The sequence below is a fragment of the Adiantum capillus-veneris genome, chromosome 17 (genome assembly GCF_014529385.1).
Source record: "Adiantum capillus-veneris isolate H3 chromosome 17, ASM1452938v2, whole genome shotgun sequence".
NCBI lineage: Eukaryota > Viridiplantae > Streptophyta > Polypodiopsida > Polypodiales > Pteridaceae > Adiantum > Adiantum capillus-veneris.
Genome location: NC_140947.1, coordinates 44,776,641 through 44,788,351, shown reverse-complemented (window position 1 = coordinate 44,788,351; position 11,711 = coordinate 44,776,641). Strand labels below are relative to the sequence as shown.

The window sequence follows — 11,711 nt, the reverse complement described above, 5'->3', positions numbered from 1 at the left end:
ACATGCAGACACATGAAAGGAACAAATATGTGTGGCAAAGGAAATTGTGACAACAACTTTGATGCAAGAGGAGGGCTCTAGCCATGTACTTGGCGAACAAAAATCTCTTTATGTTGTTGAAACAATGGGTCCCTTAGTGGAGGAAAATTAGTGAGGATGATTAATTGTTTCTCTTGTTTGCGTATATTATTTCAAAGTGACTTAAAACTCTGTAATACAGGTTTTGAAGGTCCGTGGAAACAACAAGAAATGGGCCAGCAAAGATAGCTTTGGTGTGGACTCCTTGATGCGGCTAAAAAGGGATTGCACATATGATTCTTTTCACAGAAGCAGGTTTCCCAAGCAAGGAGCGAAAGGGGAGTGTGCTTTGTGTTCAAGATATCTATGGTTGGTCCTGCATTTGGATTGGTTTTGGTTAAGGAAATGCGATGAAGTGAACCTGGAAATCTTTGGTGCGCTTGGGTGCAGTTTGATCACACTCACCGAGTGGCGGATTGGGTGACCATGACATGCCACATTTACGATCCAAGATTTTTTGTTTTAGCAACCAACAATATGTATACTAATATGAATGTCTTACATTATAGCATGCAAGATCTCCTCACTATAGCAATTTGTGAGATGAAAAAGGAAGACATGGAAGCACAAATTCTTTTCTGGAAGTGTATAAATGAAGTTATGGAGGGGCATGGATGTGAGAGAGAAAATTTCCACGGATTCATGGCCGACGAAGCTCAAGCCAACTGGAATGCAGTTCGCACCGTGTTTAATGGTGGAAAAGACAATGTTCTACAACATCGAGCGCGATCTTGCCTTTTTCATTGGAAACAAAGCATGGTGATGCAATCAACAAATTACATTGTTTCTTCATCTCAACAAACTCACACAGACATGTGCGAAAAGTGGCGTTTAGTCCCCCTCTAGAGAGGCAACTGCAACAAAATCTCATCTCCTTCGACAATGGTGGCACAATGGAAATTGCATGGATAGAAACATCCTTGCAATGGACTCTTGGTTGAGTTGGTGGGAGGAACGTATTTCACATTGGGGGAGCATCATGACTACAATAGAGAAGTGTTGATGGGGCAAACACTCCAAGAACCAACTTGGCCAAGAATAAGCATGGGAGTTGGCTTACAGGCGAAGGATTTTAATTTTTTTTCTCATTGTATGACACATGTATTCAGATATGGAAAATGAAATACTACAAAGCACAAAGGCAATTTCTTACTCTCAAGGTAAACATATTGGAATGGATCCTTCACTAGAGAGACTCAAGGAAAGAGTTGTCTCTAGTCCAGCACAAGTGATAAGAGTATTAAAGGAGACTGCATCTTGAACACCCATGTATAAGGCTCGCACCCCGCTTGAAGGAGACAAAGAAACCATTCTACAAAAGCAAGGGCCATCAATTGTGATTGATGTTGAGGATGAATCAACACATAGAACAAAGTACAATGCAAAAACACGTGACTGCACAACACACGAAAGGCCAAGGAAGATCATTTTCATGGAAGATTGAGGGGTAGCAGATGGGAGTGAGAATTCCAAAGAGAAGACAAAGTTCTATGTTTTGGAACGAAAGGTCAATGAAGCTGTGTGGGCAATCATAAGAACCTCTCTTGGAAGTCGTGTAACATATAGTGGTACCCCCATCGGTGGAAAAATATGTGGACAAAATATAGTGGCATGTAGTAAAGGGAATCCTGCACCATCCTTTGAGGGGTATAAAAAACATCCAAATGGGCTACCCAAGTAGTGGTTTTGATTCTTTCCCAGATATGTTATTCATTGCTATATGGTGGATCATAACATAGATTCAAGGCCAATTCCTCCTCCAACAATTTGGTCGGTCTCTAGAAACAAGTATTATCGATGAAGAAGTTGAGATATTGCTTGAAGGAGGAATTCAAGTGGAGATAGTTGGAAAAGATCAAATGAGTGCAACAACAATGCGGACTCCTCCTAGGGGTGGAGGTGATTCCTCTTTTGCTTCAACAAAAGTAGATAGTAGTGGTTTAATACTAAGAAATGGTATAAGAGTCAAATTTCGTACTTCCATTTCAGTGGAGGCAGCAAAGAAAATTGGTCTGGCTCTTTGTTTAAAGGCTAAGGTGATTGAGGAGAAATGCATTGTAGACAAAGCACATGAAGTCTTCAAGGTTGAGTCTCACGAAGTAGATAGACATGTGGGGGTGTATGAGGTGCACATCAAGGATGAGCCCTAGTGCACGTGCCCTAATTTCACCGTCAGGGAGGCCAAGAAAAATTCTTATTTGGCTTGCAAGCACTTGTACTTCATTTTCTTGAGAGTGCTTGGATTGAGCCAAAATGAAAACATGTTCATATATCAACCCGTGCTAAGCAAAGTAGATGTCTACAATGCTCTTAGCCATGAATGCACATATCTAAACTTAGAGTAAAACCCCATGATTGTATACTTTTGTGACACAATTTTTGCCATGTATTGAAGCTAGCAAAGTTGATATGGATTGGTAGGTATTGGACCTTTGCAAAGTTTATAAATCTCTTTATTAGCATTAATCTTGATGTAAATTAATTTAGGTGTATACTTCTCCTTGTATGTGACATAGAGAGAGAGAGAGAGAGAGAGAGAGAGAGAGAGAGAGAGAGAGAGAGAGAGAGAGAGAGAGAGAGAGAGAGAGAGAGAGAGAGAGAGAGAGAGATTTGTGATAGGGTATGAGTCTGGTGAGGTGTCACATCAGTAAGAAAGTAATGAATATTAAATCAAGTCTGCTTGGAAAAAATCTACAAGAGAGAGAGGCCGAGGCCGAGGCCGAGGTAGGATCAAGAGAAAGAAATAAGAAACACAAGCGAAGGTGACGACGATATTTGATTGAGATGTGTTTGCTAAGGGGGAAAATATATGAGAGAGAGAGAGAGAGAGAGAGAGAGAGAGAGAGAGAGAGAGAGAGAGAGAGAGAGAGAGAGAGAGAGAGAGAGAGAGAGAGAGAGAGAGAGATTGATTGAATTATCGTCCACGGAGGTTAGATATGACCCATGGGACCAAAAACAGACATTACAATGGTTGCGCCTTATGCAGGGGATGACAATACATTTCAGTTAAGGACCAAGGGTCCATTGGAGAGATGAAAAGGAAAAGGAAAAGGGTGAAGACTAAAACCTAAGAGGGGTCATCTGCGGTGAGAACCGATTTGGGATTTCAAAACTCCTGGATGATAGCTTTACCACCTCGGTAAACTACCCATTTACCTTGTTTGCGGGCTTCATGTACCTTCTTGAGCTCTTCACTGTTTCTTACTCTGGTTGGTCTTTATGCAAGTCACAATGAGGCTAAAATTGCATTGCTGTGTAAAGAGCTAGAGTCAAGGATTATGCATGAGGAAAATGACATGGACACTTTCCTTGCTGGTGTCAAGGATATCAATGAGCAACTTATTTTTGCAGGAGAAGTCATTTCAGATGGTTCCCTTGTGTAGAATGTTCTTGATACCTTGCCAGATTCTTACCAGACTTTTGGTAGTACTTGGAGACTTATGACCCAAGGAAATCTTGAAATTTTCAAGTTTGATGCATTATACACATTGCTGTTGCAAGAGTCGCTCTCCAACAAAAACAAGACTAGATAGCATGCAGTTGAACAAGCCTTTATTGCTGCTCAAAGAAAAGGTGGTAACAGCAATGCAATCACTTCTTATGGTTCTTCTGTGAGTGGAAAATGACCTATTCCTAATGCTTCTGTTGGCAGTAATTCGTCTGGAAATTCTGGTGATAAGGGAAAAAAGAAGATGCATTGCCATTGTTGTAAAGATAATGATCACTTGATCAAGGAGTGTCCTAAGTTAAAGGCCAAGAGGTTAAGAAGAAAGAGGGTGGTTCCACTGCAAATACTGGTTCCACTAAAAATGCAGCTATTGTTGAGAAAGGAGATTGTGTTGCTGATGTTGATGCAGAATGGGCTTTTAGTGTAGAGTGTAGTGTACCTATAATCCTACTGTCCATGATGTATGCATGTCAGTTGCTATAGATTCATATGTGTGGTATTTTGACAGTGGTGCTACAAAGCACATTACCTCACATAGTGATTTGTTCACCTCTCTCAAGTCTGTCCCTCATGGAAATTTAATCACTTGTGCCAACAGTGCCTCTTATACGGTTCATGGAGTTGGAAAGATTGTGCTTACTACTGCAAATGACATTTCTTTTACACTTGTTGATGCACTTTATGTACCTGGGATCAAGAAGAATCTTTTGTTTGTATCTGCACTTGCTAGACTTGGACTTGTAGTCAAGTTTGTGGATGACAGATGTACAATACATGATCTCAATTTTGGTGATGAAATTGTTGCATGTGGCATTTTATGCCATGGGCTGTATAAGCTCACTTTGTATGACAAGTGTGGGCAGAATTTTGCAAATGCAGCTGTGGATTCCTCGTGGATTCTAAGGCTATTTCAGATGCAAAACTTTGGCATGCACCTTTTGGACATCTGAATTTTTCCAGTTTGCTACGTTTGTAGAAATTTGATATGGTTGCATCTTTGCCGCCTCTTGAAGCACCTGTCAAACATGATTGTGAAGGCTGTATTTTGGGTAAGATGCAGCGTTCGAAGTTTCCAAAGGATGGTTCAGCTAAGGCCACATGCAGGTTGCAACTTGTGCATAATGATGTTTGTGGGCCCATGCAAACTCTGTCCTTGGGAACCTTTACTTCATAAGTTTCATTGATGATTACTCCAGGCATGCATGGGTATTTCTGCATAAAGCGAATTTTGTAGTATTTATATGCTTTAATTTTTTTTTTTGGCTATGGCTGAAAATGTCTCAAAATGTACTAGGGGCACCCTCCATTCCAATCGAGGGGGGGAGTATATGTCTCATGAATTTAATGCATTTCTGGCTAGCCGTGTGATAACACACCAATGTACAGTGCCTTATACACCTTAGCAAAATGGTATTGCTGAGAGGAAAAAGAGGTCACTTACAAAAATGGTACGATGTATGGTCAAAAGTCAAGCTTTGCCGCATTCGTTTTGGCGTGAGGCCATCATGTGTGCCACTTATGTACTTAACAAGTGTCCTACGAAAGTTTTGCGGTCTATTACTCCATATGAAGCATGGCATGATAGAAATCCTTCTATTGAGCACATGCGTATTTTTGGCTGTTTGGCATATGCTTTGGTGCCACAAAAACAACACAAAAAATTGGATAATAAGGCTATCAAATGTATTTTTTTCGGTTATAGTACTAAAAGCAAAGGCTACAGGTTGTATCATTCGCAAACAAAGTGTATCTTGGTCTCACAGGATGTTGTGCTTCTGGAAGACTCTGTTCAGCCCTTGCTGTCATGTACTAGAGACAATACTGTCAGCCCACAGGACATTTATGACACTTTGTTGCCTCTTTTTAGTGATGGAAGTTCAAATGTAAATTCCAATGAGGAAAATGTACAACCTATTGGGGTTTCTGAAAATGTTGCAGATCAGCCTCTTACTGATGCAAAAGTACATGATGTACTTAATGAGGAAATGGCTGAGAATGAGTAGGCTAGAGATATGCCTAAATGGCTGGTGCATACTTTGCGTGACAGTAAATTGGATGCACCTTTGTCTAGTCGTACTCGTTCAAGTTCTCACCATGCATCTTATGCATCAGATTTTTATGCTTTGAATGTGTCTAGCTTACATGATGTTGAGGAACCCTCTGTCTTTTGATGAAGCACATAATTCAAAAAATTGGATGGTTGCCATGCAATCTGAATATGATGCACTTATAGAAAATGACACATGGAATTTATGTGATTTGTCTCCTTGCAAAAAGTCCATTGGTACGAAGTGGGTTTACAAGTTGAAATGCAAGCCGGATGGTGAGATTGACTGCTATAAGGCTTGACTTGTTGCAAAGTGTTATGCACAAAAGGAAGGCATAGATTATGAAGAAACTTTTTGTCCCACTTGTCGTATGACTACCGTACGTTTTCTATGTGTATTGGCAGCTCATTTTGGTTGGGATGTACATCAATATGACATTGTTACTGATTTCTTGAATGGTGACATATTTGAGGAAGTTTATGTAACACAACCTCGTGGTTTTTTCAAGAAAGGACAAGAGGATAAATTGTGCAGATGTAAGAAAGCTTTGTATGGGTTGAAGCAATCTCCTTGTGCTTGGTATGAGAAGGCTGACACTCATTTGGTCAAATGAGGCTTTTGTAATAACAGTCCAACACAAAGCACATTGTATGTAAAGCATGAGGGTGATGCACTTCTCATCGTGGTTCTTTATGTGGATGATTTGCTGATCACTGGACCAAACGAGAGACATATTGCTGAATTTAAGGTTGATTTGAATGCTACTTTCACGATGAAAGATTTGGGGTTGTTGCATCATTACTTGGGTATACAATTTAAGTAGTGTGATGGTGGTAGTTACATAGAGACATTGCTATGTAAGTATGGACTCAAGGATTGCAAACCTATTGCCACTCTCATGGAAACAGGTTTGAAATTGAGTCTTCATGATGCTAGTGATCTTGCAGATGTCACTCTTTACAAACTGCAATTGGATGCCTCATTTATGTATGCAACACGAGGCTAGATATTCAGTTTGCAGTCTCACAGGTCAAAAGATTTATGCATAGCCTGGGGTCTAAGAATTGGCAGGATGTCAAGAGGATTTTCCGCTACTTGAGTGTCACTTTACATCTTGGTTTGTTTTATCCCAAGGGGGAACCATTGCCACCAAACTTACATGCTTTTTCGGACTTAGATTGGCCTGGTTGTTTTGACACACGAGTGTCCACAAGTGGTTTCTGTTTCATGCTGATAGCTCATGTATATCATGGTTGAGCAAGAAGCAATCTATTGTGCCCACTTCTAGTTGTGAGGCTGAGTACAGGGCAGTCTTCAAAGCTACGGTTGAGTGTGTATGGCTCAGACACCTTATGGCTGATTTGGGTGTTGGACATGACACTACCAACACTATCTACACTGACAGTCAGAGCGCATTGGCAGTTGCGAGGAACCCAGTTTTTCATGCTCACACAAAGCACATTGAGGTGCATTACCACTATGTCATGGAGAGGCTCTCAACAGGAGAGATCAACTTGGCTTATGTGCCAACACAGGACAACCTTGCAGATCTTTTCCCAAAGGCATTGTCTTGTGAGAAGTTTGAATATTTTTGCAAAGCTTTGGGCTTACTTCCCTTTGTGGAGTGATCATGTCCTCAGGGCATGGCACTTCCCTTTACTCTATCTGCTAGCTCTCATTCACCGCATCACTCCAGGGGGGATTTGCTATCATATACATGTGGTAGTGATGTGTGTGAGCACACTTAGGACCATCGGGGCACTTTTTCCCTCTTTATGAGGTTTTTCCCCCGTGCATTGTATATACGCCCATCATTCTAGGGCTAGCTATCTTTCCATTGCACACTAAGTAATACACTCTCTGTTGTGTGCCTTGAGCTTCCTTCATCTTCTCCAAGCTGTGTGTGTTTTCTTGCAACCCTAATTCCAACATTGTGGTGATATGCATTCATGTAGATGATTTGATTGTTGGAGGTGATAACATGGTTGAAGTAGAGGGCGTACATGCTCTACTTATGCAGGAGTTTGAGATAAAATACTTGGGAGACTTGCGGTATTTCGTGGGCATTGAAATTATTCACATAGAAGAGGGTGTATCGCTATCACAAAGACACCATTTCTTGGACATATTGAAAAAGTATGGCATGGCTGATTGTAAGACAATGGCAATGCCCTTAGATCAAAATTTGAAGTTAGGGAATGATGTGGGTCAAGTGCTTGAGAATGCTACCATGTAAAGGAAGATTGTGGGCAATTTATGCAGTCTCCCAAGAAACCACACTTGGATGTGGTGAGGTGCACGTTGTGCTATGTGAATCCTACCTTGGATTATGCACTCTTTTATAGGACTGATGTGGCCCGTTGCGGCTCTATGGTTACACATATGCGGATTGGACTGATAGTACATACGATCGCAGGTCTACCAACGGATTCACGTTTTCACTTGAGAGTACTCCTATCACATGGAGTAACAAGAAGCAACCTATAGTTACTCTTTTGAGTACAAAGGCAGAGGATAGGGGTGCTACAGTGGCAGCTTGTGAGGTAGCATGGCTGGGATTCCTACTTCATGACTTTGGAGTACAGGTACAGAGGCTGGTTGTCATCTATTGTGACAATCTCAACAACATACAGTTGGAAAGAAACCAAGTGTTTCATGCCAGGATGAAGCACATTAAGGTGCACTACCACCTCATCAGAGAGAGGGTCTTAGTAGGCAACATCGACCTTGAGTACATGGCGATAGATGAGCAGATTGCAGATATATTCACGAGGGCCCTTGGAGCGGAGAAGCTACAACGATTTTGAGCGATGCCTGACATACGAGAGATGGCATTCACCGTTGAGATTCAGGGGGAGCATTGAGATATCAAGCTCAACATGTGCGACTCCTAGATGACTACCACCGATAGTCATCACCACTGGCGCACCTTGGTGGATACCCATATCTTCTCCAATGATACTATAGCTATACTACATTGAGTTGTTCTACCTATTGGAGTGATGGCACACTTATCCATTCAACTCACTCACCAGTGGTTTACACTAGACCGTTGTACTAGTTCCCTTTCATGTTAGTCCACTCCAAGGGCTCCATTCTTTCTTCTGGGAAAGGTTCACGTGTATAATCAGAATATTCAAACGACCTATCTCTTATGTTTTGTAAACCTCTTATCTTGAGTTAGTGAAGTAGAAGAAAAATAGTCTTTTGCCTCCATCTTTGTGTGTGTGTGTGCATGTGCGCGCTTGCAAGAGTTCAAGCTCTCTCCTTCCCTCTCTCTTAACAAAATCTGTTAATGTGGAAACATTTTCTCAAAGATGAATACGGGTCTTAGATTGTTTGTATTGTGGACCCTTCTTTATCTTCAACAAAAAATCATTGATAGACAAGATTTTCTTCTGCATTGTATTCAGCTAAGTCTTCAACTGTAACTTCCTTGCTTTTGTGTTAGTCACATCCAACGACATTAAAGTGCCCCAAGTCTTCTTAGGGGTGTGAGCATCTTGTATGTGCCCAATCATATTTTCCTACACACTCACATAAATCATATGTGCCCAATTATATTTTCCTACACACTCACATAAATCCAATCATACAATGAGGTCCCTGATTCCAATATTTAAACACCTTTATCTACACACCTATTGCACCTTCCTCTAGTAGCGTTGGTGCTCTCTCGTGCTCTCCATCAAGCTTGGGGGGTTCAATGTATGATAGCATGTGAGTTCAAAAGAAGGGTTAAATTCTTTTATTAATTTATAGAAAATATACATATATAAGAGCGTTTTAAATTGAAAAAGTGAAAATTTTGGTACATAAGGGGTTTTTTATTAGGAAAAGTGGTACATAAGGGGTCTCTATATACATCAAAAAATGTAGAATAGGGGTTTTTATAAATACCTCTTGAACGTACGCGCTATATAAGATCTCTATATAGTGAACCCCCTAAGCTATCAATGAAGAACCTTGGGCCAGATAAGGAAATCAGTCATTCTGAACTTCCAAGCATGAAACTTGTTCTCGTCCAGCTTCTCGCTTACAATCTGGTTAACTCTCTCATTGTTGGACAACATGTTTCGAACACTTGAGCACGTCTCTAAGCAACCTACTGAAAATAGTCAGTTACCACATGTAACCACAATATGCGTCCATACACTTGTTTCACAATACTAAACAGTATTTGTGAACACTGCGACCAAAACACAAATCTTTGCACTACCAAAATATAGATCTACAGAAGCCTGCACCTTAGCGTTTATGCATGCAAATGCATTCTAACTCCAAAATAGGGACTGAACCGGGTCCAAAATGGAGATATGCAAAATGAAAATCCGGTTGTACAAATTCCGCCCAAAGGAAACAAAAAGTAAGTATACAAGCTCGAGACGCACAATTTTCAACATGAATCACCTTAATTTGGAGATCATTTGATGATGGCTCCCAAAAATCCCGACACGACTTTTTTTGATGCTCTTGCTCACCATTCCAAGCTCTTTTCAAGCTCCTTACCATGTTAAGAGATAGAGAAAGAGAGCGCTTGAGATCTTGCAAGCGCATGTGCACACATACACATACACATACACATACACATAGATGGAGGTAAAACAACTCTAATTTTTCTTCTTCACTAACTCAAGATAAGAAGTCTACAAAGCATAAAAGGGAAAATAACAACGGTTTAGAGCGAACTGCTAGTGAGTGAGCTGGATGGATAAGTGTGCCATTACTCTATAGGTAGACTAAGCCAATGTAGTCCAATTGTAGTATCACTGGCAAAGATATGCACATCCACCAAGGTGAGACAATGGTAATGACTATCGGTGATAGTCATCCATGAGTAGTACATGTTTAACTTGATATCTCAATAGTGAAATCGTGCCTTGCTAAACATTGAACAACTCAAGTTTCTATGGTTGATGCCTCTTGATCCAGACTTTGAAGAGCGTTGCTTGAATTTGCACGTTCACAACGACTACTAAGAAGAACGTAAGTTGATGAGAACACAAGTTAATGGGAAGATTGGTTTGTATGCACTCTGGTAGTTGCACTTTGGTTTGTAAGGTGTTTTTGAATGTGTTACGCGCTTGGCAGTATCAATGCAGTAAATCTGTTGGAACTTGGGTTAAAATATAGGGAATGGCAACATTTATATAATTTAGGAAAAGTAGGATATACTAGTGGCGACACAAATGTTTACATAGTAGTTTAATAAAAGCCTATAGTAGCAAACGATGTGGTTATTGATTGACAACGGAGATTTAATACATTTGGGGCGCATCCAGTGGCTTCATTGCAGAGAAACGGTTTAAGCCAACCAAGTAAATGGTGTGACTCCCACCTTGTTAGGAACATTGATTGTTGTAGAGAGGCGAATTATGCTTTGCCACAAATTTTTTTGCCACGTGTGACAAGGGGCTAAGATGAGATTGAACTGTGTGGTCTACGCGGGAGAAAGGAAGGGCTGAGATGAGGTGAAAAAGAAAGCGAGAGGATCGAACGGCAGATATGGAAGGAAATGGGGGGATGAACGTGGACGCAAATAGAGGTGACTTGGAAACAATGAGATCGATCGACATGCTGCTGTGAAGATCATGCTGAAATCAGAGAGAGAGAGAGAGAGAGAGAGAGAGAGAGAGAGAGCTAATTTCCCTGCAATGCTTATAATAGTTGCAGAGATTACTAGCTGCTCCAGCTCCAATCAGCTTGCGCGCGCGCGCGTCCGTGTTTGTGTGTGTGTGAGAGAGAGAGAGCAGCTTCATCACTCTGAGAATTCCGCCCCCATGAGCGCAAGCAGCAGGTCAGACGAGCTGGGACCTCGGACGGTGCAGCAGCTGCCGCTACTTGCTGGATCCACCAGCGCCCAGAACGCAAGCAGTGCGCAGTTCAAGGTGCCCGTGGGCGATGGCCCTTACGTTCGAGCTAAACAGATTCAAGTAAGTCAACCCTTCGCCATTATAGCTAATTAAGCTTTTTGGACAGATCAAGTTAACCCTCACTTATCTCTCTCCTCACTTAGATGTATCAGTGAGTACACGTCTTGGGTTCAAAACTCGTTGATAGATCTTTTAAGTCCCTCGGCGTAATTTCTAGATGTTTGAAATTTCTTCTTATTCGATTACTTTTTATTCTTCTTCTTC

At 41.1% G+C, this 11,711-nt stretch overlaps 1 protein-coding gene across 2 annotated transcripts in view; it reads left to right on the top strand.

Annotated features, from left to right (window-relative positions):
- Positions 1-11,075: 11,075 nt before the first annotated feature.
- LOC147437146 (uncharacterized) overlaps positions 11,076-11,711 on the top strand; it is a 32,971-nt gene continuing 32,335 nt past the window's right edge. The window contains exon 1 of one of the 2 annotated variants that reach the window (XM_086486755.1): positions 11,076-11,507. In XM_086486755.1, the coding sequence (XP_086342881.1) occupies positions 11,166-11,507 (342 nt within the window). In that variant the 5' untranslated portion in view covers positions 11,076-11,165. The remainder of the gene's footprint in view (positions 11,508-11,711) is intronic. The other variant, XM_086486754.1, reaches the window with a different exon arrangement.